This window comes from Tenrec ecaudatus, chromosome 9, assembly GCF_050624435.1.
Source record: "Tenrec ecaudatus isolate mTenEca1 chromosome 9, mTenEca1.hap1, whole genome shotgun sequence".
NCBI lineage: Eukaryota > Metazoa > Chordata > Mammalia > Afrosoricida > Tenrecidae > Tenrec > Tenrec ecaudatus.
This window is the reverse complement of record NC_134538.1, coordinates 86,063,518-86,090,653: the sequence shown is the minus strand read 5'-3', so window position 1 is coordinate 86,090,653 and position 27,136 is coordinate 86,063,518. Positions and strand designations below refer to the sequence as shown.

Here is a 27,136-nt window from a genome sequence, read left to right as displayed (position 1 = left end):
AAGGCGACGGGAGGTGGGAGCCTGTCATTGGCTCTCTCACCAGGCACAGACGATACCATGCATGCCACCACAGAGCTCTGGCCATCCTCCGTGCTATCTGCCAACACTCGATAGCAACTACGGAGGGGGCGATGCACCGCGACACTAACTACAAGGTCAGCAGTTTGAACCCACCGGCAACTTCTCCAGGGAAAGCTGAGACTGGTCCTGTAGATTTATGGCCCTTGGTCCCCGAGGGAGCAATTCTCCTCAGCCCGAGAAGGCAGGGATGGGGTGGCAGCAGCTAACCGAGCAGAAGGGGCCCCCTGGTAACACTGTCATCATTTAAATGGTCAAGAAATGGAGGAAGATGGCGAGAGTTCAGCACATGAGAGAAAGGCAAGTCAAAAGAGAATGCTTCCAGGTCGGGACGGTTTAATTTGTTGTGCTTCCCAGCTTTCCACTGATTGGGGCTGTAGCTAACAGGGAGGAAACTGTTGCTAGCATGTTTTCTTCTATTACTAAATGCTAACGCTGAAAGAGCAGGAAGCATGATGAGGGCGATGAGGAGATCCCTTTCTGTTGAATGCACACCCTCCTGAGGGGAGGCCACGGGCCTTCTTGGGCACGAGGGAGCACCAAGTGTGGAGCTCCTGGCTGGGGGTCACTGCCTAGCGTTGGAAGAAGTTCAGCTGCACACCTTCCCTCGCATGATTCTTCCCAAGAGTTTCTTCTCGAAATCTCCAAAATGGTGTGTCCTTGCTCTGGAAACCTTTCTAGTAAATCACAGGCTGATTGGACACCGCTGCCCCAGGAAAATCCGGGAGAATTTGCAGTGCCCTGTCCCTACTTCCCAAATCAAAACTACTCTTGGTCTTTCCTTGTTGCTAGCTAACATGGTTGAGTTGGCCCCAATCCGTGGCCGCCTTCTGTGTGACACCATGAAATGCCGCCTGTGCCCCAGGTACCTTCACAATCTTTGACCTCTAAGCCCCTTGTTGCCACCACACCAATCCGTACCATGGCGATGTTTTCTAGTGCTCGGTTCTTTCTGATGATGGTATGCTGTGACCGAAGAACATCACCACGTTCAAAGCAAGAGAAGGAGCACTGTATCTGATGGCACTGTGCTTCTCAGAGGGCAGTGAGGGGAAGGCCCATCTATTCTTGTTGGAGGAGGGTGGCTGGTACCTACTACCCGAAACTCTCACTTAAAATCACACTCACTTTCCTCTGTTTCCGTCACAGTTCCTCTGTGCTGGAGCCAGTTCTCCTTCAGACTGAATTGGTGGAAAAGGGCTTTATTCTGCAAGAAGCAGGGAAAGAGAACAAACAATGAATGAATGTATTCCTGCCCTTTGGAAAAACCCACCGCTGTTTATAACATGTTCCAAGAGAGTTAGCCAATTTTTAAAAAGATGAGCTCCACCCATCCAAGCGTGGACAAGTGAACTGGGAGTTGCTTCAATGAATGCAGGGGAAGGTGGGGACTCAGAACAAAATGATGGGCCTGGGACATGGTCAGCAGCAGGCACAAAGCCCTTGTGATTACTCCTGGCAATGTGCCCGAGGATAAGTCCACAATCTTCCACCTCTGGCCGCCACTGATGTCTCCGGATGCTCCTCTCCAGAAAGGCTATCACTGCCCCGCCCGAACATCAACTTTCAAGTTCGTTATCACAGTCTGATGCCCCACCTTCTGTCCTTTTCAGAGAAGCAACTTTTGGGATCATTTCATACTTCTGCTGAAGGTCATTGACTTCCTTAATGGAACCCATGTATGGTTATGATTATTATTCACCTGATATAACGGTATAGACCAAGACTGTGGCTGAAACAGTAGCCACATAGCTTGGCATCTGTACACTGATAGACCAATAGAATAAACTTGAAAACCCAGAAGGAAATTCCCCAACACGCAGACAACTGGTTTTTTACACAGGGCCTAACAGGCCACATTAGAGGAGGAAGGGATGGCCTTGGCAATGAACGGTGCCAGCCAATCAGAGCTGTGTGTGCAAATGAATGAGATAAGGTCCACGCCTGCCCACAAACACAGACATTAGCTCATGCTGGATTAAAGGCCTAAATTTAAAACCTAAAATCTCTAAACATCACCAATAAAAAAAATACGGACAAACTTAGTTGACCAAATGCGTGACATAAACACATTACCAAACCTAACAAAACACACACATACACACAACAAAATAGATGGCTGATATCGCATAAAAATTAGGCATTGATGTGCATCTGAAGACTTTACCACAGAGTACGAAGAGAAGCCACAGATTGGGGGAAAAATTGGCAGCAGCCTATTGGGACAAGGGACTGTTCTCTAAAGCCTATTAAAAAGAATCCACACCCTCAACAAGAAAAGGATGGATAATACAATCAAACATGGGCAGAAGATACGAACAATTCACCAGAGAAGCCAGCCAGCCAACAAGCATATGAAGAAATGCTTGCAATGAGAGATGCAGATCAAACCACCAGTGAGGCACTACCTCACACCCACACTAACAGCAAAGCTCAGTAAAACAAGACAGCAGAGGCTGGAGAGGGTGTGGTGAAACTGGAAGCCTCCTATCCCATTGGTGGGACTGAAGAACAGGACAGTTACTGTAGGAAGTGGGATGGCTCTTCCTGAAAAAACAAAAATAGGACTACAAATATCAGATGACCCAGGGGTCACTCTACTTGGTATTTAACCTTGAAGATGAGGGTAACATGGACAGGAACATGCACACCTATGTTCACTGCAGTCCATGTCACACTAGCAAGAACATAGAAACCACCTAAATGCCCATCAGTAGAAGAATGGATGAACAATCTTGGGTCCACACGCACAACGGGGAAGCACACAACACTGAAAAAACAAGATGACTGTGTGAGACACCTCATGACACGGACGAACCTGGAGGATGACCTCCTGGGTGAAATAAGTCAACCAGGAGAGGACAGGTGTTATATGAAACCACGGCTATGAAGCAGCAACGAGACTTCCATGGCTGTTGGGTGGGGGCAGGGAAGTCACAGGTTAGAGGGCAGAGGTGTTATTTGGGTAGCAGAGAAAATGAAATCCCACAAGCGGGCAAAGGGGTGGAGAACGGTGGAAACGGGGCAGGGTCGTGGGAGGTTGGGTGTGTTGTTGAATGTAGGATGCATGCTCTGCTCTGTAAACCTTCACCAACCTCACAATACAAAGTTTAAAAAATAAAATGGAGGTAAACATAAAATTAAAAACAGAAACAATCTGTGGCTGACAACTCATCTCATATTCCTCACCTTCCTTCACCAAGTTGAAACAAACCTAAATCGCACAGGGAACTCAATTCACGCTTGCTCCCATCGCTCCTTCTGTCCTGTTAAAAAGTACCACCTTTTCCCTTCCAACACTGCTTTATTCACAGTCAAGAGTCTTGCTTTCCCCCACCCCCTCAGAGTGCTTTATAATTCAAATTTATACCATTCTGGGAATACTAAATGAGCAGGAAATAATGCAGAAAGCCTTAACACTGAGGGTGTGTGGCTGACTTGGGATCTGTCTCTTCACAGGGAAGCTGAAGGCAGCAGGAAGGTGCAGGCAAGCTGCAGCCCAGGCTCCTGCATCTGGCCCTGCTCTGCTGGGCAGTTTCATCTTATCCTGAAGACTTGCTGTGTGGGCCAAGCGCGCTCTCCCGAGTGCACTACCTGGGCACTCCCTCCCCTTCAGGTACAGTGCCCAGGGAGCCGGCTTACCTTCCTTTGTGGCGAGTATTCATCCACCGTGCTGAAAGGGAGAGGACACAAAGTTAGTCTTCACCCAATCCGGATAAACATTGTTTCTTTATTTAGAAGTGTGTGTGTGTGTGTGTGTGTGTGTGTGTGTGTGTGTGGTGTGGTGTGGTGTGGTGTGGTGTGGTGTGGTGTGGTATGGTGTGGTGTGTTTTCTGGTCAAAGCTGCCTGGTTTCCAGGATCTAGGCAGAGGTTTTGGTCAAGAAACACAGTACTATTTTCATTTAGAATGAATTTTGTTAGTTCTTTCTAAAAATGAAATAATGCCTTTTCTTTTTCTTTACTGGCACTGATAAGGAGGGAGGATGGTCAATCCACAGTAAAGTGCGATACTGCCAACACGATATTGCACTTGAGGGGAAAGGTGTGGCAAATGAGTTTCCCTGACCAACGGTTCCTACACGGATAGTCCGGTGGCTCTGGTTTTACAATCCCCACAGGCTCTCCTGGTAACACGTCCAAAGTACGTGAGATGGATTCTTGCCACTCTGGCTCCAAGGATCACTCAGGACACACTCTCCGAGGTGGAACTGTCTTCCTGTGGCAGTCCCAGGCACTTTCAATATTCTTCAACAGCATCAGAATTCAATACATCACGGTTTCTTTGGGCTTCCTTATTCAAAGACCAATTTTCACATGCACACGAGTTGACTGAAGATACCATGGCATGGCTCAGGCACAACCTTAGTCCTCATATGTAGAAATTGTTACATGAAGTGTTTTGCTATGTGCATTTTTAGCAAAAATGCTATGTAGAACACTTACTAATATGTATTACAAATGTGGTTTTATATACCAAAAAAACCATAATTTAAAAAGACATAGCACGTATGCTTTCTCAAATACTTCATAACTAGACATTAAGTTCCTATTCCACAGGCAAGTTTAATACTTAAGATTTTTAAAAGTAAACAGTTCATTAAATGATGAGTCTCTTTATGTACATAGGTTGTTATGGCCCAGTTTATTTCTACCAGTGTTAAAAACGTGTTAAAAGAAACTAGCAAAAAAAAGTCAAAAGCTTGATTTCACAATTTACTCACTTTGAAATATAAAAACAAAAATACAGAATTTACTACTACAAAAGCTAAGGAATCAAGATGAATGCCGGAACCAAAACGTTCAACATCGGCTTTAGCAGAAGACACTCCCCGATGTTCTCACAGTTGGTGTTGCCTTCTTTCAGTAACTGCACTGAGAGAGTACTTACTGGCGCCGGTGCATCCCAAGGATCTTCTGAAACTCTTTCAATTCTTTTTCAAGTATTGGGTACTCATACACATCATCCAGTACATTCCTGTAGATGGTCTGGGGAGAAAGCACAAATGGCAGCTGACATGGTTGATGGTCCACTTGGTAGTAAGGATTCAGACTCACACAATGGCGACCCTGCCTACCGAAGATGTTATACCAAGAACCAGTGAGGCCTGTGAGCTGCCCATTCAGCTGCTAGGCTCCTCTGCTGGGAGTGGGAGGGAAGGAATGCTGGGAACTTCAAGGTCCCCGACTGGCTGTTTCAAAAGTACCTGCCTATTTCCATCCCCTACCACCCTACCATCACCACATAATCACTTTGAAGAGAACAACAAAGGCAATTGAATTAAAATAACCAACTGTTTTGAGAAACAAGAAATGTGGTCACCGTGTTGATTACACAGCTTTTAAATGGGATATTTAAATGACAAGGGAAGGTTGAACTCAAAGTGGGCTCCTTCATGAAGGGCAGAATCAGTCTGGGCACTTGCGTGTTCTGAAACAGGCCCGGCCCCGCCCCACTGTTCAAATCCCATTCGACTCTTCTCCTTAGGAGCCCACAGCCTTCACAGGGCTTCAGTGGTCACGGGAATATAGCTCTGTGCTACCATCTGCAGGGATCAGCTGGGTAGAAAAGACACGGTGCCTCTTAATGATTACAGGCAAATTAAGCAGCTTTTCTATATCCCAAATACAAATCTAAGTTACTATTAATTTTATAAAGCATTAAATTTCTCAAAATATGCCATGTCCTTCAATTGTTTCATACTGTAGCTTAATAGATTTTTGAATTGATATATAATTTTCCATCCAAGCGGTTTATGTATATGGAACTGGTTAGTTCAATCGGGAGTCCCTCGGGATTGTTATTATAAGACTATTAATATGCTTGGCTGCTAACTGAAAGCCTGGAGATTTGAATCGAATTAGAGCCCTCAGAAGAAATGCCTGGTGATCTACTTCCCAAACAATTGCCATCAAAAGCTTGATGGAGGAGAGTTCTACTCTGATACATATGGGTTATTGTAAGTCAGAGTCAACTCAAGGGAAACTAGTAAGTCCAACATATATCTCAATACATTAAAACTTGTCAGGTTTTGAAGTATGTGTTGGTGTCACATGCAAACAAAATGCCAATGATTTTGCATAAAATAACCTTAAATTCTCACTCACTGACATTGAGTTGATGCCTACTCGGTAGAATGGCCCCTGCCATTTGCAGGTGGTTTCTAAGTTTCTACAACTCTAAGAGTTTCTAAGATTATAACTCTTTACAGGAGTAGAAAGCTCTATCTGTCTCCTAAGAAGCGGCTGATAGTTTTGAACGGCTAACCTTCTGGTTTGCAGCCCAATGTATAATCACTGTGCCACCAGGACTCTAACCCATTAATGGAGTGAATCTTAGCTGTCTACCAGTGGAAGACATGGTAGAATGGCTAATTGACTCCTGAAACACCTGGATCCCGTGTTACAAGAACAGAATAACTGGTTTATGCCCGCTACCACTACTTAATATTTGGATCAAGGATTCTATAGAAGAACAAAAGTTCACATTCTCATGGAGTCCAAAGAACATGAAGAAGTCATACATTCCTGTAACCGAAATAATCTGGTGCTGGGCAAACCCGCCAGACTGCTGCAGGGAGCCAATCTTTACACTTTAGACCAAAATTATCCTGACATCCTAAAACCAAGCCATAGACAGTTTAGCGTAACTGCTAAAGAATGTCTGCCTCGAGCACTGTGCTCATATGGGAGCAAACTGACAACACAACTTGAAGGGCGGGGCAGGAGTCAGTGGGAGCCCATCGATGCTAACAGGGGGGACCTTTCCGAAAAGGAGGTGTCACACAGCTTCGGTGTAACCAATGTCTCTGATGGCCACGTAGGATTTGTGGAATTGTCGTGTGTGTTCTGCTGTGCGAATCCTCAACAAGAAGCACTTGCAAATAAGTTATTTGAAAAATTTGTCTCCTACTTTACTTTTTTGTAGTGATTTAAAATGTAAAAAAATCAAGTTTTCAGTGATTTGAAATGTAAAAGATCAAGTTTCTATCTCTGTAGGGACCATCAGAGCTCAGTAGTCAAAGTGAGCTTTACACTTTTTAAAATCACATCTTGAATACGATCAACAAAGTTGAACGCATTTTCTGAAACGCATAACTGGAAATAAAACCAATCCCTTGGCATCAAAGAATATCAAGAAGTTTTATATTACCTTTAAGAACATTTTTGAATGCTCATCTTCATGTAACCAGTCTTTGTACAGAGCGATCCACTGGGAAACAAGATGCAGGACCTTACGCTTCCTACAAGGAACGTCCGAGTTTTCCTCTTTGCCTTGGTACTTCTTAGCAGAATAGGTGCAAGTGGTTAAGAAAAACATTACGTGGTTGAAAGTAAAGACACAACAAAAACCTGAAGAGACCCATTTAGTCTTGGCACATCACGTGCTAAACCCCATTTTCAAAGAATCTACAACACGCGCAGTGGCATGTACTAAAGGGACAAAAGCAGACTCAGGACAACACGTTAGGTGTGCAGGATGGCAGGGCGTGAGCTAACAGGGAGACATCACACTCTGGCCTCACTATGGAGGTGAATATTAATTCATTGAAATTTCCATCAGAACTAGGCCAGATGGTCCAGAACCCTCTGGGATTAAAGCCAGTGACATCCAAAACAAAGGAAACCCCTAATGATCACATAGGATCAGCTAGAACTGCTCCAGTGGATTTCTGTAATCCAAATTGCAGAGTGCAAACCTTTACGGGGGCAGACGGTCTCATCCTTCTCCCAGGAGCGGCTGGAGGGTCTACCCAACGGCGGCCCCACATTTCACACCCCAGCCAGCACAGTTTCTTAGATACCACTTGAAAACTTCAAAGCCAAGCTCACTGCCGGAGAGTTGACGTTGACTCGAAGTGACCCTGCAGGACAGAATTGGATTGTTCCCTGGTGTCGCTCAGACTGTGACTCTTTATTGGAGAAAGCAGTCTCATGTTTGTTCTCTGCATTCGCTCTAAGGCAGTCTCAAATAAGCACAGATTAGTGAGCCCTTTCTGGAACACAATTTGCAATGATTCCAATCAGGAATTTATTTGAAAAGAAGAACTGGATGAGTGTGCCAAGATACAGCTAAAAATGAGTGTTAATTGTCATCAAAATAAAATGTGAAAACTAAAGAAAAGACCTGAATACTTCCACAATTTGGTATAGCTATCAAAGTCATTCCTAACTAAATAAACAACTTGAACCCACGCTCACTGAATTGACTCCCACTCATGGCTGGGCACCTTGTAGGAGCGAGAACAACTGCCATGTGGGGTTTCCAAGGACGTGAATCTTTTCGTGAGCGACCGCCACATCTTGCACCCACAGAGCGGTTGTTGGACTTGAACCACCAACCTTTCAAGTTGCAGCCAAGTGCTCGGCCCACTGCAACACCAGCTCTCTTGAAAGTATTATCTCCAACTAATGGACTAGATTCTACAGCTGGGAAGATGGGCCAGCAGAGCCCTTTCTGACATAGGGCCTTTGCCACATGGTGTTGCCTAGAAAAAGGTGTATTTAGAACCGTGCTTATTTGTATGAGTAGTTTTATTAGCCCTCTTTCTCACTGCCATCAAGTCCATTAAAAAAAATCTCCCACCAGCTCTCCATTGTGTGGAAGTAACAGGAAGGCTCTCTGATTCTCAGCTATAAAACAAAATCAGAAAACCGTACAATGAGTTTGCTCAAGCTATCTATTTCTTTTCATTTTTTTCTCGAGAGGCATAATAGAAAGATTTGTCCTACATTCTCTCTGCTGTGCAAATGTCCTTTTCTTCCTTTTCTGCAATTATAAAGACCTCATTAATATAGGGTGGAAATCTGGAAAACTAGAAAATAGTAATTTTTTAGGTCAGCATATTGAGACAGAGATATGAGTTTTTATTAAAGCTGCATAGATGACATGCTTTACAATCACTGCCCAGCAGGACATGGCAATTTCAAGGGCTGGAAACTCTACCATGCTTCTCTGTTCAGTGAGCACTATTTATTTGCTTAATCTTTTTTCCTTTAAATTTTATTCCTGATGCTGACAATATATAATATATACAGCCAGACACACACTGGCCGACTCAACAGTTTCCACGTGTGAACAATTCTGTGACACTGACCTTGCAACTCCCCTCAGCCCCATTTCATGCACTGTCCCTCCCTCTCTCCTGTACAGACGCTCGCTGTCCCCGAAGTCCCGACTGGGCATTTCCAGTTGCTGTGTGAGTTGAGTCCATGCGGATTGCTCTTAAAAGAGGATAATGCTCACGGCAGACATTTCTTACTAGTTAAGTGAGGAAGCTGTGGTTCAGGGTTAAGAAGACGTCAGGGCATATTTCTAGTTCAAGGTTTAAAACATTAGCTCTGGGCAGTAGTTTCAGGGGTTCATCCATTTTCCATGGCACCACAAGTCTAAAGCCCGTGAGAACTTGAAACTTTGCTGTGGAGTTTTTCCTTTTGATCAGATTCCTTATAGGGAGTCTTTGATCAAAATGTGCAGCAATGGGAGTCGAACACCAGTTCTTCTGGTCTCGTGGTAGAGAGAGCTGTTCACAGAGGCAATTAGCTACCCACTCCCTATCTTCTTCCCATTGCTGACTCTCCTTCTTCCTAGTTTTTCCAGGTGAAGGATGGACAAATGCTGTGCCCTGGATAAGCTCTCGAAAGCATTTAAGGATCCCAGGCACTGCACAAAGAAGTGAACATGTCAACAGGCCAGGGAACTGGAATGCCCCATAAAACCATGACCTGAAGCCTTCAGACCCGGGAGCCAAATCCCATCAGGGGCTGGTAGTATATCAGCAGCCTTAGGAGCTCTTTGGCCAGGGTGGGGGGAAGGGAGAGTGTTATTGTTGTAACTGCATCTAAACACTTTTGTCAGTTCAACTGTTAACAGATGTACAACTTGCGCATAGCGGTGACAATAATCAATGTGGCTGTTCCCTCACGGGCTGACCCCACGGGCCCCCTGCCACTTTCTCTCCCGCCTCTTGCAAGCATTACACACTTTGGTCTCTTTTATCTGCCCTTTCTGGTCTCTGCGTACATGAGGTCATACATCCTTTGTCCTTTGGGGGTTAACTTACTTCACTCAGCATACTGTCTTCAGGCTCCACCCTTACTAGCGTGTATCAGACTTCGTGTCTCCTCTTGGCTGGGGAGTATTCCATTATCCCTGTGAGCCACAGTTTCCCCATCCGTTCCCCTGTGTTGGTGGGCATTTGGGCCGTTTCCACTTTCTGGCTATTGTGCTACCACAAACAATGATAGACACCCTCTGTGTTCCCGCGTGTAAGCCTGTGGGGTGTGTAGCTAGAAGTGGGATTGCCGGTCTCATGGCGGTTGCATTGTTTGGTATTTGCGGAATGGCCACACTGTTTTCCTGAGCAGATCTGCCACTGTGTGCGCCCTGTATCACTGGAAGGGTTCTGGTTTCCCCACCTCTTCACCAACATTTATTATTTGCAAGGGATATTTTTGTTTTTATCCTAGCGGGACAAAAATGGTATCTCCTTGTGATTTTGATTTGCTTCTCTCTGGCGGCCACTAAAAACCCTGGTCGCATAGTGGATACGTATTGGGCTTTTAACAGTGAGGTTAGCGGTTCGAAACTCCAGCCGTCATGCAAGGGAAAGGCAAAGTTTTTCCAGTCTCATAAAGAGTTACAACCTCAGAAATTCACAGGGGAAATTCTACCCTGGCCTATAGGGTCACCATGAGTTAAAATTGACTTGATGGCAGTAAGGTGTATGCGTGTGTGTGTGTGTGTGTGTGTGTGTGTCTGTCTGAGATGAAAGATAGATAAAGAGATGGATGGAAGGGCAGATACTAATAATACCAAGCAACTTTTCATGTGTCTACAGGCTGTCTCCATGTCTATTCGAGCCTTTTGTCCATTTTATGACTAGCTTGTCTTTAATGCTGTTAACTTACTGTGCTTAAGCTTGTTCTCCTCCCTACAAGATGTCTTAAAAATATTTAATGATTAAATTTTCATGTACTAACTGGGTTTATTATCAAGGTATGTGCAAGGGAGTTTCAGAAGGTACAGAAAAATGGAATTAAAAAATAATGGAATTTCTCCGTGAATATATGAACATTCTCCCCCATACATCCTTTTACAATTTGCCCCTACAACATTACATTGGGAAGGGACCTGGTAGCGCAGAGGTAGGAGCTCCCCTGCTGAGTGACAGGATGGCGGTTCAAACCCATCAGCGACTCCATGGGAGAACAAGGTGGTAGTCAGTGTCTTTAGAGATTTACACTCTTGGGACCCCTATGAGGAAGCTCTTAAACTAAACTCACTGCCGTGGAGTGGATTCGGACGCATAGTGACCCTCTGTAGGACAGGGTAGAACTCCCTTGTGGGCTTCTGAGACTCACTTTTTACAGGAGTAGAAAATCTCCATCTTTCGCCCATGGAGTGCCTGGGTGTCTCAAACGGCAGACCGTGCAGTTAGCAGCTCAACTCATAATTACTACGCCACCAGTGCTCCCAGGAGGCAGCTCCACTCTGCCTGAAAAGGTCATCAGGAGTAGGGATGGTCCCAGTAACAGTGTGACAAGATTACACTGCTATGCAAATTAAGCTGGGAAGTAGGCAGCAGGTAGTAGGTAGGTAAGGCGGAGTTAAAATCCAAACTTCAGTACAGTACAATGAAGCCAGGGTTCATTAAGCTTCAGTAAGTTTAATGTAAACTTAAGTAAGCTATAAGCTTAAGTACTCTCTCAGATGATACTAAAACCAGGAAGGCATTTATGACAATAACAATATCTATCTAAGACTCCCAAACCAGAAGATATGGCTCAAACCAATAAATGATGTTTAGAAACAATCAAGGGGAGAAACGAAGTCAGTGGAATCACCCTTTAGAAGATGGTGGTGTGGGATACGAATGCCTTAGTGAAATGTGCCTAAAACACCTCAGGTTAAAAATGAATGCCATTTTGTTTGTGGTTTGTATGCACTCATAAAAGGAAACGTATATGTGAACACCCAGAAATGATCAACAGGAAGAATCCGGGCTTAAACCGCTTAAGATGTCATGGGTTTAGCTAAGCAATAAAGGGGCTGGAGGTACACTGGCTACCCAATGGGCTGTGACTGCAAGGTCAGCTGTACGACACCACGGGCCACTCCACGGGAGAAAGAGGGCTTTCTACGCCTGTAACGAGTTACACTCGGGGACACTCGCAGGGGAAGGCTTACCTTGTCCTCTACGGTCGCTAGGAGCTGGCATCGACTCAATGGCAGTTGAATTTTATTTTTTTGGAAGGATCTGAATTAAATTTTCATGTAACAACCTTGTTCACAGGCTCACGTTTTTTAAAATCCAAATAAAATTTTTAGAGTCTGCAGGTACATCCTAGGATTTATATATTCACTTATAAGTTACGAGTGGATTGTTTATCCATTATAATAGTAGGCTCACAATTGAAAACAATAATTTAAAGGCATCTAACTTGCTGTAAGAAGCCCTGGCGTGGTTAAGCATTCAACCTCAAAGTGGAAAGCGGGCCCTCATCCACAGGAGAACGATGTGCAGTCTGCTTCCCAATGGTGACGCGCAATGGGGCTGTTCCGCTCTCTCCAGCACCGCGCGGTGTGTCCAAATCAACTGGAGGACAAAGGCTTGTTTGGGGGCTTCATTTTCTGTAGAACACACTAAACATTTTTCATTGGATGGCAATTCTTCTGGTAACATGATAGTGATAAAATGTAGATGGAATTAGCTCACAGATAGAATTCCACAATACTTTTCAATGAAGGAGGGATTCCAAATCATATACCCCTTACTGAAGTCCTTGGGAACAATGTACTTGGAAACAATGGGAGAAATCTATGCAGAGTATTGAAAGTTTCTAAATTCGAAATCAGTTCATGTCTCAAGATCAGTTTTGTGGACTGGTTACAAAAAGTGTCGAATGATCAGTGGCTTTGTCTACTTATGCAAGCCAAGCCAAAAGACAAGTTCACTGCCAATTCTGACTCACGGGGACTCAGACGCAGGGCAGAGGTGCTCCTGTGGATTTCTCAGACTGCTTTCTCTTTATGGGAGGAGACAGTCTCAGGATCAGCTGGTGGCTTCAAACTGCTGGCCTGTGGTTAGAAGACCAGCGGTTACCAAAGCCAATGTCAATCCCACACCCTGCTGTCATGATCCTTCTGGCTCAGGCAGCCCAGCAGAGGAGAGCAGAAGCACTCCTTATTGTTTCTGAGGCTGTAGATCTTTATGAGAACAAATACCCTGATCTTCCTTTTAGTCAACAGCCCCCTGCTTAAACCACTGGGCCACCAGGGCCTCTTTGATTCACAGATCAGAAAGTAAACTCCATTTCTAGTTTGCCTATTGATGAACAGAATTACTTAGGGAGTCCTACAATATTCTTTTAAGCAGGAACTTGGATAAAGTGTGGAGAAAGCGATACTAATCGAACAGGAAAAGAGTATAATGAGGAACACTATCGTTAGACACACTAAAACTCTGAGAGGGGAAGGCTCTGCACAGTTTATGGATAAAAGGAATGAAGACATAATGGGAAATTTCCATGAACATGTTTGAAGCCCCCTCGGGGTACACCCCCACCCTGCAACCGCATTTCCCCCAAAACTTTCATGTGGGCCCCAGTGGAATTTTCAGTGTGGTTAAGAGCTTACTGAGTATGCTTCAGAAGCATCTTATTTAAACAGAGGGGGGCAAGAACCCCATTTGAAAACTTTCAGTAAGTTAGCTTGGCTTTGTAGTTTGGCTTTTCAGTGTTTCCATGAAACATCTCTTCTGCCTCATGAATAAAACTATCAGGCTTTCTTCACGGCCATTCACCTTCCGCTCTCAGTCACCACGCTGCAAGAACATGCAGTGACAAAGCTGGAAGGCGACAGTTCATCTTAGGGGCTGATTCTGCTCTCCCGTGTGGAGGAATGGCTGGTGTTCTCTGGGGACACATACTCAGAAACATGACGTCACATACCTACCGGCTAGTGGCCTTCTAAATCCACCTACCGGGTGATATTACCAACCTACGCTACCCTCTTGGCTCTGGGGCTTGCTCAATCGGCCAAACCACCCTCCAGATTACAAAGCAATCGGAAGGCACGGATTCCAAGAAGGCATGACATACACCCTCCAATCCACCCGCGATGCAGACTGTGGAAAGAGCAGCCCGCCATCTCCAGCACCCCTGGTTTGTTCTGTCTCATTTCATCTTTCACATCGAATGCCATGACCTTGATATTTAACATGTTCACACACTCGGGTGGGGGTGAGTGCGTGAAGACAGGCAGTTAAGTCCTGATGGGCGACATCTGTCTGAGAGAAACATGGCACAGCTGCCCGAAGGTAACGAAGGATATTGCCTTAGCAGCGCCTGGCACAAGTCGTCGGTTGTCATGAAGACGGTGTACGTGAGGAGGAAGTCATCGAGCAGCGTCTCTGCAAAGAAAGAAGACACGCGCAGAGTAAGCACGGGTGAAGGGGCGGCTGCTGCTTCTGGGCCCCAGAAAGCGCATGGCGGCACGGCGCTGGTACAGGGGGGCACTGACTGGCATGGGAGAATTCTAGCCACGAAGTACATTCTTTATTAAGGCTCAGGCTTTCAAAACCCCTTACGTAGGATCTCAAGCAATGAGGGATTCTTGTTGTTGCAAGCACTCTAAACATAGAGCTCCGGCCATTCCCCCATAACCACTGCTACTCAGGATGCGACAGCAAGCTAATGCAAAATAAATAACGTGCCTCAGAGGGAAATGTCACGAATCCAAGGTACGCTGCTCTCCTGTCCTACGGGGAATGAAGTCTCATAAATGAAGGCTTTCCAAAGCCATTTTCCAAAACCAACGTCAAGAACAATGGACAGTAAAACCCAGAGGACGCATATCAGGGACCAAGGTCATTCACCTTTTTTCGCAAATGCAAGTATAAGAAGCTGGGAAAGTGGTGAATGATTTCCTGAAGGCAGCAGCCAGCTGGACACAGCGAGCGGGAATAATGCAGCACCCCTGCGCCTTTGGGGACCCTTTCCCACCTCGTCCACGAACAAAAGCAAGCTTCCTTGCATTGCTTCTTGGCCTTGAGTGCTCTTGTAGATGTCCAGCTGCTAAACAAGACAGAACTGCTACGCAGGCAAAATGAGCCTTTGTAGCCCAGTGGGCTTCACATCGAACTGCTAACCACAAGGTCAGCGGTTTGAGCCCACCAGCCTCTCCTCAAGGAACGATGGGGCTTTCTACTGCCGGAAAGAATTAACGGTAGTCTCATAAACCCAAGGGCATGGTTCTACTCTGCCCTATAGTGTCACAAGCAGTTGGAAATGACTGAGTCAGCAGGGAGTTTAAATGCAGGCAAATGTTCACCTCCGAAACAATTTCCAAATGAAAGAAAAGGTCATAGGCAAAATACCAAGTAAAGATTTTGCAGTAAGTCTTTGGTTGTCTCTATCTTAAAATTTATTTTAACTGTATGATTTAATTTATATCATTATATTCAGGATACCAATTTTTCAGTTCAGCAGGAATAAAGTACACGAGCAATGAATCTATAGACTGGACAACATTTATGTTGTCAAAATCTAAACATTTGAAGTTTGAGTGTAGAAATAACTACATAGAACACAGTGCTGTCGATCTATGTTGTAGATGGGATGAAAGAAAAATTTCAAAATTTTTAGGGACATTCACTTAAGTTAATAATGACTTCCACAATGTGATTTGGTTTTGTAATGAATGCAAAATGTGATTTACCAAACTATGCACATGCCTTTTTAAATCAGGATTTTGTAATCACACTCTACAGAATTTATCATGAATATCCCCTTGACCTCACTAGTGCAGGATAGCTTGAACTGCCAGGGCCCTGGGCCTCTTGGACAGTCTAATGAACACATTAAATCTGTGTGCCAGAAAACACACATAAGCTAACATTAAAAAAAATCATTCCACTTGCCCCAGGGTGCTGGATAAGTTTCTTTGTTTGATAGAAGATGCAGTAATCTAATTATACTATTTCTTAGGACTATGAATTTCATTATCTTTTGCCTCCTTTGGGACTCATTGGTAGGAAACCTATTTTTTTTTTCTGCAAACAATGCTTCTAGAACTTCCCACAAAACTTGTATGCAAGTCAGCTTCAGACTGCACAGTTCTCAGGCAGACAGGCAGCCACTGCTGACCTGGTGACCCTCAGGGAGGCGGCGGCCACCCTCCCCTCACTGTCCTCCTAGATCTCGCTTTCTACACATTTACCGCAGGAAGTCTTTATGCCCTCCAAATTACAAAAAGAAAAAGTAAGAAATGTATTCATTCTAAATTTAAATGACTAGCATTTACTTTAAAATCAATCAGTGTAAACAAGATTACATTTATGAACACGAAAATTTGATCTCGAGGCCTGGGTGGTATCTGGACTCCTGGGGTGGCGCCGCTGGACAGTGCTCCACTGTGAGCTGAAAGGTTGGCTGTTCAAGCCACCCAGCTGGTGGAAGAAAGGCTGGGGGTCCTACCTCTGGAAGGTTTAACCCCCAAACCTATTAAGTCCAGTGAATTACAACTCATAGCATGTCTGTGTGCACGGCTAAGAGGAAGGACGTCTTGAGACAAGAATTGTATCCTCAGCATTTCCGATACTGAACTGTATTCTGTTAACGTCCCTGAGAAGTGCCTACAGTGATTATTTTCTTTGAGTTCTGTGTGGCCATCGCAATGGATTGTGGGCCGTGTCCGAAGCAGGAAGTACTGTGTAGAGTGCTGTGGGCGGGACAGTTGGTATCAGACCTGAGGAAGAATCCTGGAGGGCGGAGATCTTTGGACCTCAGAGGAACCCACGGAGGTGTGGTTTGATTAGTTGTCTGCCTTGTGAAGTCTGGGGGTCAGATGCCACTCCCACACGATCTTTAAGGTTAGTATGTACTGAACCCAAACCAAACTCACTGTCAATGTGTTGGTTCTGACTGATAACAATAGGGGACAGGGCAGAACTACCTCGTTGGGTTTCCAGAACTTTAAAATCTTTATGGGAGCAAAGAGCCTCCTCTTTTTCCTGTGGAGAAGTTAGGGGACTTAAATCACTGATCTTCAGGTTAGGTGAATGGATCAGCCACTTCGAAACCAGGGCTTCTTACAGTTAGTAGATAGGTTTAAACAATTTCCAAGATTTTAATTTTTCCCCAAGATTTACAAAACTTATTAATATGAAATAGAATTAAGGAATAATTGAAGTTTGTAGTTACAGATCTTTACTTTTTAAGTCACAGAAAAAGAAATATATATATATATATATATATAAAGTTTGCTGGGTTAAATTATGGAAAGTTTTAATGTCGAATAACATATAAGGAAAGTATTGAGTTTCTCACTGTTAACAACATTTTCTTTGATTTCTGGGTTGAAAGTTAATTTAATCCTTGGTATAATCTGCCTGGAGGACAGGGGTTCAACAGAATTTCTGAAATAAAAACCAAAATGGGAAAAGGTAAAGTATTTGCCCTTAAGGTCTTTGACTAAAGAACTCAAGTAATATTTTGTGTTGACCTCTGATAAATTCCTGACAACCTTGAAACTCTGTGGAAAGCTGCAACAGATTTGCTTGTTTTATAAAGAAGGAAGTGCTATTTAAAAGGTTTATATAAACTACGTGTCAAATCTGAAGAAATACCAAATTTTCTCTGAGTTTAAAATTTATGTCTGATGTTTGCCTGAGGTTAAATCCCAAATGCCTGCTATTGTGTCATAATTTTATTATTTTAATTGCTAATTTGGCTGCAGCTTTCTTTTGAAACATCAAAGGCAATAGAGGTTTGAACTGGGGGATTCACATAATTTACTCATGGAAGTTTTATTACTATTCAGATGTATAGAGACTTGATAACCATGATATATATATATATATATGTGTGTGTGTGTGTATATATATATCTTCCTATATACGGAATCCTGAGAGCAGAGTAGACTAGGCTTTGGGCGGCTAATCACAACATCAACTGTTCGAAACCACCAGCTGCTCAGTAGGAGAAAGATGAGGCTTCTCTCATAAACATTTACAGTCCGGAACACCCACAGGGGCAGTTCTACTCTGTCAGAATTAACACAGTGGCTGTGAGCTATTTTGGTATATCTGACTATTTGATTTTACTTCCAAGATTATTCTGCACCACATCTGAAGCTCTTTGAAAAGAACTTATCATTACGTTTAGAAGTATTTTTGTCCCAAAGTGGTTTTTTTTAATTATTAACTTTTTTTGGCTTTGCATTGCTTTTGTAGGTAATTCCCACCAGACTTTTCAACTTTTTGGAATTAGTATCAGTTAACCACAGCTATTGTTAACTTTGTCACCTGTGATAAATTTTTCCTTGTTGAGTCACTGAAATACAAAACAGCTGCAATACATCTTATTTTGAAGAGGAATATCATACTTCAAGTGTGAATACCACTGGATTAAACTAAGATTTCTAGAGCTCTCCTATGGAATGTCACAGAGTTCCCAGACGGCTGCTTATGCAGAATTGCTTGGAGCCAAAATAAACTACATCCAAGGACTCCATGAAATGACTGTGATGAGAGGCGGAGCTCTTGACCATCAAATGACCGTTGACATCTTTACCACTGCACAAAGAGGCACGTGGGACGATTAAGGGTATGTGTCAACTTAGCTAGGCCACGCTTCTCAGCGGTTTGGCAGACCTCTGTAAACTCCATTTGTGATGTGATGTGTGTGGCCAGTCAGTTGAAGGCTGAGTTTCCATGGAGCTTTGGCCTGCATACAGCCCCTATCGGGACCCTCTGGCAAAGCTCGAGCTCTCCCGAGTTTACATCCAGCTTGTTCTCCTCTGACGCTGGTTCCTGGGATGTGAGTAAGCAGCCTGCCATCTGACCTGATCTGGGGTTGGCCAGCCCCTGCAACCACGAGAGCCAGGAGAAGCCTCCAGCCTGAAGCCTGACCCAGTGATATGGCACTTGCCAGTCTCCCCAAATGCATGATTCATTTTCTTATCACTAGTTTTTGTTCCTTTAGAAAGCCCAGAGTCAGATAACTCCTATGCCACTGAACGTGATGTCTCACTTATAATGCTTACCATAGTACTGATATGTCACTATGTGCCCCATATGTAACGCACAGTGGTGAATCTCAACAATCTAGATCCTACCTGAACTATTATAAATTATTGGTTTTCTTCTTAGGGTATATGTTGGAAACAATAATGACTACTCTATTTTGAAATATGTATATTTCTCATCATTTCTATGATTATGATTACTGTTTTGCTTTAGTGCAATAGTTTATTTATAAAAGGCTGTGGCTAAAAAACATTTGACCTTTCATATCAATTCACAATTTAAAAAGCCTGTGGTTTGACCGGCTTTGACCAAAGAGCTTGTTTAATTTAATCACTTCCTTTTTCTGGATTTCCTGGATCTGTTCTATCTTGACTTCTATTCTGACTGAGAAATGTTCCTCTAATGTGGTTTTGACGATAGTTCCCATAAAATCTAGTTCACTCTGAAGATGGGACGGATTCGCTCAGCAAGTGAAGCAAATAATTTTTATTAACCAAAGTTCCTCAAGAAAACAGACAAAGCCCTTGCAGAAGGTAATCAGCAGTACCCCTTTGTGGAGGCTTGATCCAAGAGGGACAATGGGAAAGCTAGAGACCCTCCGTGAGACCAGAATGATGGGGCCCGACAGGCATCCTCCAGAATCAGAAGGTCACGATGCAAACCCTTGGTGAGAAGGATGGCAACATGTACATGATTGTTCTCAGGAAAAATGTGCTTATACCTAAAGACAGGTCAGGATATAAATTATTTGTGAAGAATGCTCCCAGGAACTGAGTATAACCATGAACAACTGAGCAATTCTACAAATCAAGTATGATGGGGCAGTCGCTCACATTGACGCGGTAAGTCATTCCTCCCTAACCAAGTGGCCAACTTTTATTTGTCAAAAAGACTTCACGCTGAAACTAACCGCATCTACAATCAATCGTGACTCCCTTAATGATCGACCATCAACCCCTATAAAGAGCCCTGGTGGGATAGGGGTTACACATTGGGCTGCTGGCTGCAACATCTGGAGTTCACAACCGCTGGCCACGCTGCAGGAGAAAGCGGGGACTTCCTGGTCCTGTAAAGAATCAGTCATGGAAACTCGCAGGCATAGACCTTCCCTGCCCAGTAGGGTGCTGTGAGCCGGCACCCCTCGTGCAGGAGGGAGCTTGGTTTTCTCCACTCGAAAGGTGGAGCGCTTTACATTCCCACCCAGCGCTGCCCAGCGATAATTGTCATTGCTTCGTAATGAACCTCCTTTTCCTCCAGAGGAGGAGACTTCCTTCTGTGACACTTGTTAGCCTTTCACGTGCTTCATGTGACACACAGGACCACACTCTGGCACGTTCTGACATTCAGCTGCTTTTAATGAGACTGTAACTATCCTCTAATCAAGATGTACTCCATTAATAGCTGAGATTAAAAAAAACTCAACACCATTAACTTTGATAGACCCAGTCATTTCTTTCTGGAATGACCTTAGATAATGAACTGAGTGACTGCGAGATTCTGGTTGGATGGTAGCAAACCCATTTGGCATTCAATTCAATTAATCAGTTCACACATGACAATATTTTGCTAAGGGCTTTGACCCAGAAATGCTTATTTTCCCCTCAGCTACTACCGTATTTAATATTCAACAGCATTTACCTAATTATCTTCCTACCATAGAAATATTAATTAAAATTAAAACAATGAAGCTACACAAAAATATCTCCAATAAGAACTCCTGGTGAATACAACAGTTAAAATCCTAATGAATAAGACAGCTTCCCAATACTCCTAACTGAAATCTTTCTCTATTTAACAAGTACATTGTTCTGAAAGTGTTCTAAATAACAAAGAGCTTTCCTTTATTCGTGTTTCTAAGTACTGATGTATCTTTGGTGCACAGACTCTGAAAGTAATTGAGAGATATGAAAAAATAATCAAAACAATGTACTTCGAATAAAAGTGCATTTTATAAAAGCCATGCTTCAAGAAAAGCTGTCCCACCGGTATTTGTAGATATTTTTAGCACCACAATGGCCCTATAAATGATTCCCTGAAGACGATTAGCCAACAATAGCCATTTAAAGGGATAGCAAATGTACTGGCATCCATATTAAACCCTATAATTATCTATTATATTACATGGTGCTTAATTAATAGTAGTTTAAGACTCCAGGCAGAAAAGCACCTTTGTGTATAAAAGTATCTTTCATTTAAACAACTTCAGAGTTGGCATATATGCTAACATTCTAAATAAAAAGACGTATTCATTTTGATTTCTAACTCTCTGAAAGCCTTGGTATTCATATACAGCAACAACAAAAAGCCAACAAAACCACTTTTCTTTGAGATTCTATTCATGAAATTAATCACTAAACCCAATCCCAAATTCTTGGCTCATCATTAAATAAAAATATTCAGGCGTCCTTTTGGGAGCAACCCCCTTGGCCAGCCCCAAAGTGATTGTTCTTATAGTGGTTTTTTGAGTACAGGGAACAAATACTCTTGTTGTAGAAAAGTAAGTTGCAGATAACCATCAACACTAGGGGTAAATACAAGTACAGCTGCAAGTACTGTGGAGCTTGTGTTAAAATACATCAATGTGCCATCAAAAATTAAAGCCTTGATCGAAATGACTCTTAATTCACATCAATAATTAGAGTGTAGTTAGGTACGCATTTCTAAACCACCAGCCACCGCATGGGAGAAACACGGCTTTCTACTCTGGTAAAGAGTTGGTCGTAACTCCCAGGGGCGGCTCTATGGCCTGTAGGGTCGCTGGGATCTATCAGCTGGACGGCAGTGAGTTTAGTTTGGGTTTGATGTTTATACAACACTGGGCTCTGTCATCTGTTACCGGTCTTTCTCTTTGTTTTATTTTAAAAGATATAAGAACAGAACTACTTATGTTTCTTTTACTTCGCTTGAATTTATTCCCTTTTATGTACACATTACAGTATTTTATCGATTTCACTTTATTTCTGTAAAAACACACTGGTTTCTAGAACATCCCAGAGTGGGCTGTGGTGAAATATTAGGAGGTGTGATACAGATCTCTTTTTCACATAACTTGAATTAAATTGATCTAAAATTGCCCAAAAGTCAAATTTCGTTTATTTATTTTTAAAGACAAAACCCCTTAATTGTGGAAGTCGTCTGGAACACAGGTGTGCTGATCGTCTGGGTCTGGTCGAACAGAAATACCACCAGACGGGGTTATAACTAGCAGACATTTTTTCTGCAGAGTTCAGGAGCCGAGACCCTGGAATTCAGAGCACTGGCCACGAGGGAAACCTCTCTGGCCCTGGCTCTCCAGGGAGAACCTTGTGTTTTCAGCTCCAGCTTCCAGGTTCCCTGGAGACCTCCAGGTGTCTGGCCATCAATCTCATTCCATTGGGAGTCGGCTCTTGATTGCTTAATCTATTCTGATATAAGAAGAGAAAGGAAAAACACAGCAACAAAAAAAAATCTCAACTGCCATCGAGTTGTTTTGAACCCACAGTGATCCCTATAATGGTTTCTTCCACAGCTCTCAATCTTTACAGGAGCAGACAGCCTCATGTGGCTCCTGCAGAGCGGCTGATGGTTTTGAACCTCAGACCATGAGGTTAGCAGAGCAACGCTTACTGGTCAGTGCTACCAAAAGAGACCCTGTGTAAATCCTGCTTCCTTAGCATAACAAAAGCATCCCATTCCTAAATGGGACAACCACAAGCACAGATGTTAGGAATTACAATCCATTTGGGGGTGGGGTGGGGACATAAATCAATCCATAGTAACAGGGTTACTTAGGAGCAATTCTAAAAAGCTACTGTGCTTTTGATTTTTTCAGCTCTCATAAGTGAACTGCACTGCCAGAGTGACATCGGTCACCTGTAGAAGCCAAGTACCAAGAAAGCAAATAAAGCGTCTGAGAGCAAGCAGGTCTTTAATCCAACTACAACGGGAGTACGCAATGCTCTGCGCTTCCTTGAATTGCCCAGAGGTGTGAGCACTTCGGTTTCACCCATATTCCTGCTTCCACTGCCGTGGAGTTTAAGGTACTCTTAAAATGGGGTACTTAACCTTTATTTCAAGCAACCAAAGCAAAACTGTGACCTTGAAGAGTGAGCCCATTTCTGGCCTGGAATATTACAATTCCCCATTCTTTCTTGCTTTTTAAGAAGCAGTGCTGAAGTGTACCGTGTAATTTGATTAGGCACAATTAAGATGGTTTTCCAATGTTTGTGCCCAAATCATAGAACGAAAGTCCAAGTGCTGTTAAAAGCCATAGTTTGGGTTCCCGTGTATGTTTCATTTCTGAAAGTGGGATTAATAATAACACATGCAGCTGCTACCACAGCCTGGGCACCATTACAATTCACTCACAGTCACAACCACATCTGTGTGTCTACCACACCTGTGGGCAAGGTGGAGCGAGCAGTGGGCAGGCTGCAGTGGCATGGGAGCTGATTGCTGGCTGGCAGCCATCACTGCTTGAGACCGACCGCCCCTCTGGGCCCTCGTGAATTCACGAGGCATCCCACTCACACGCCCTGGGGTTGCAGAACGTAAACCACACCAGTTAGGACTGTGTGTGCCCACCTATACGCGATGCTTTCCCCTCTTGCTAGCGACCGTGGAGCTCGAGTCTCAGTTTAAGATCGCCGTGTCAATCATCTCTCCAGTTGCAAGGCTTGGGAGGCTGAGGGGCTAGCTGTCGCTGGAGAGGCGAACTGCTCACACACAGGAGATCTGTGTCCTGCCGTGTGTGAAGCAATCTCGGCAACATTGGAGTCGCTCCCATGGCAGCTGGGGGAAGAAAATGTCTACAAATGGCCTGCTCCCTTGAAGGTCAAACCTGCCAGGCCTTCCTTGTTCAAGGTCCACTGCCTGTAAAGCAAGTAGCAGAGAACTTGGTATGCGCTAGGCAGCCAGTAAATACTGCCTGGTGTTTAACGGCGTAACCTTATTTAGGCTATTATCTAGGGCAGTAGTTCTCAACCTGTGGGTCGTGACCTCTTTGGGGGGGATGGAACGACCCTTTCACAGGAGTTGCCTAAGACCATCGGAAAACACATAAATATTTCACAATATATAATTACATATTGTTTTGTGATTAATCACTATGCTTTGTGTTTAATTATGTTCAATTTGAAACAATGAAAATACATGCTGCATGTCAGATATTTACATTACCATTCATAACAGTAACAAAAATAACAGTGATGAAGTAGCAACGAAAATAATTTTATATTTGGGGGTCACCACAACATGAGGAACTGTATGAAAGGATCACGGCATGAGGAAGGTTCAGAACCACTGCTCTAGGAGGAGAAGACCCCAAGTCCAAGTACATTTAATAGAGACCCTTTTCTGATGTCTTAAGAGGGCAAAGACAAGACAAAGACAAACCATGAATCATCTAGCTGAGGGAGACTATCATCATAAAGCCATAATGGTGCCCAATGGATTCACAGCCATGCGGGTAATGATACAGAACACTGGGGGGGGGGGGCATAAGGAAATTGTCCCCAAATCATGATGGACTGTGGTGGCAGATAGGACTTCGAAGGGGGAAAGGGTCATGACTGAGATGTGCATACCACTACAGGTGAGAAAAGCTTATCGTGTGGGTTCTGGGGGCAGTCAAAGTATGACTGACCCAGCGACCCTGGTACCCCAAGTTCCATTAAGCACATGCTCAGGCAAGTCCCTGAAGACAAGGCTGCCCCTCCCTGGGATGGCTAGGAGACTCACAGAAATCCACTTTCAAACCCACTCTACCTGAGGGCAAAGCTTTATATATTATGGACTAATGGTCTAAAGAACGCAACAGAGGCTGAACCTATGTCAAGGCTCTCACTGTAAACCAGTCTTCACTCAGCAGGTAGGATCTCACACTCGATCCTCTCCCAGTAGCCCCAAGTGCTGCCAACAGCCAACAAGCACTGTGCTTTGAGCATTGACTCTGTCTAAAGACATCTGTTCGGAGCTGGGGGGCAGAGAGACAGGGAAGCAGAAGTGTGGTCGATGCCTTCAGGCTCACACTGGGGTAGGGAGAGAGGCAAGTACTATAGGGCATGAACAAACTGAGCAACACCAAGTGCTTGAGATGAAGGCCGAGAGAGGGGGTCCAGTACGCTAGCCCTGCCAGCGAAGGTTTCACCAACGGGTGGCCTAAGAGAAGACCCCTCAGCTTCTGAGGAGGATTGGAAGAGATGAAAATGTGAGTGAAGGAGTGGAGGTGGTAGTGTGATTGTGTATGAGTCACAAACCCTGGCCTGTACATCTGGTCTGGTCCTTCAACACTGCCATCGAGTCGATTCTGACTCATCGCCACGCTATCTGAACAGGGTAGAACTGCACCTGTGGGATCCTGAGGCTAACTCTTTACAGGAGTAGAAAGCCTCCTCATTCTCCCATGGAGCAGCAAGTGGTTTCAAACTCCTGACCTTGTGGTTAGCAGCCCTATCTACTAGGGATCTAGCCCTTAGAGATTCTTGTTTTTAGAGTTTTTTTTTAATTGCTGTTGTTAATTGACAATATTTAAAAGTAAGATGATGTCATTTGATTTGTTGTGAAGTCCGAAGAGCTTGCAATAGCTGGCCCACATACCAAACAGACACATGGTTCCCAGGTTATCACTGGTCTGCCTTCTTGGCTTCCACAATCATGCTAACTGCCTGTGGACACGCCAGTCTGAAACACGAGGCTGTGGTATCTCTGACACACCAACAGACCCAGTCACATGGACACTGAACATTGGAGCTAGAACAGAGGGCCGGAGCCAACTGTTGAGGAACGAGCTTACGGCTCCTGCTGTAAGACCTGGTAAGAATGGAAGTTGTCAGGCCTAGCGTGATCAGAGATGCATATTAATCTGGCCCTACTGTGGGAGTCAGGAAGAATGAGGGACAGGAGGATAAGTGTATGTATTCCACAAACTTTTAAACATGTAAAGATTTAGTTTCAAAGTGAGTCTAAGACAAACAATAGGGCAATACATGAAGCAAAACCAAAACACACCACCACAACTACCAAAAACTTAAAACCAAAGACCAGAGCTTGCCAAGAGAGCCGGGGTTGTGATGATGGAGCCAGTATAGCGAGGATGGCTGAGGCCAACTGGGCTTCTCAGGTCCAATCCCGGGGAGGAGAGGCAGTAGTCTGAGGGTTCTGTTGAGATAGAGGCCCACATTTGGGCAAGGCTAAGAGGAAGGTGAGTTAATGGAGAGCCACAGCCAGGAGGTAGCAGAATAGGGACATCAAAAGCAACAGCAAAGAACTAGGAAAAAGACAAGATCATTTCTTTCAAATGCTGCTGGAGTCGGTTCTGCAGGCTGTCCTCAAAGGCCAGGAGATGGATGGGGGTGGGGGTGGTCCCTGGTCTGATGGCCATGGAGGTGTCCTTCAGCAAGTGCCAAATAAGGGACTTATTTTGGCCAGACTCCAAGGAACTGAGGATGGTCTGAAACTCAGCTCTCATGCCACATGCCACATTGTTTTTCCCCCAAAGATGTTTCTTACAGTTATGCAGCTCATTGATTCGAAACAGCGGTTGCTCTCACAAATGAGCCAGGAGAAAAGAGTTCTCCACGATCGATGAAAACATCACATTATTTAAAGATATAGATTAGAACGTGGGGACTGCAATGGAGATTTCACAGACCAGTACAAATTGCACGTGAGAGGTTTGAAACCTCCCTTGGACCCTTCTCTTCCAGCATTCGTGTTCCATAACTTGTCCTTGCAAGTAATTTGTCTCTGAAATGGGATGTAAATCCTCAAGGATGCAGCAGCTTCCGCTGCGAAATGTCGCCGTCGGTGGTCTTCCCCAGACGTGCCGGCAGGAGGACAGCATACCTCAGGTGCAACTCCACCAGCCGAAAAGAGCCTCGAAACGAAACGATGTTTTATCTTGCAACCAGGAATAAAGGGCTCTAGCCACGTGGCTGTGCAACGGCAAAGACCCCTTTCAGTCGGGAATCTCTCCAGTGATGCACCACGTTCTGACGCAAGGTTTAATCATGAACAAAAGTTTTACATCCTTTTTCTCTGGTGCGGTTTT

The 27,136-nt window shown here is 44.2% G+C and overlaps 1 protein-coding gene across 1 annotated transcript in view; it reads right to left on the bottom strand.

Annotated features, from left to right (window-relative positions):
- The window catches only part of RAPGEF5 (Rap guanine nucleotide exchange factor 5), an 84,687-nt gene that overhangs the window by 35,958 nt on the left and 21,593 nt on the right, over nt 1-27,136 (bottom strand). Inside the window, exons 2-6 of the mRNA XM_075558317.1 lie at nt 14,412-14,490; nt 7,230-7,374; nt 4,968-5,065; nt 3,721-3,751; nt 1,207-1,285 (exon numbers count right to left, since the gene is read on the bottom strand). Of these exons, the coding sequence (XP_075414432.1) occupies nt 1,207-1,285; nt 3,721-3,751; nt 4,968-5,065; nt 7,230-7,374; nt 14,412-14,490 (432 nt within the window). The remainder of the gene's footprint in view (nt 1-1,206; nt 1,286-3,720; nt 3,752-4,967; nt 5,066-7,229; nt 7,375-14,411; nt 14,491-27,136) is intronic.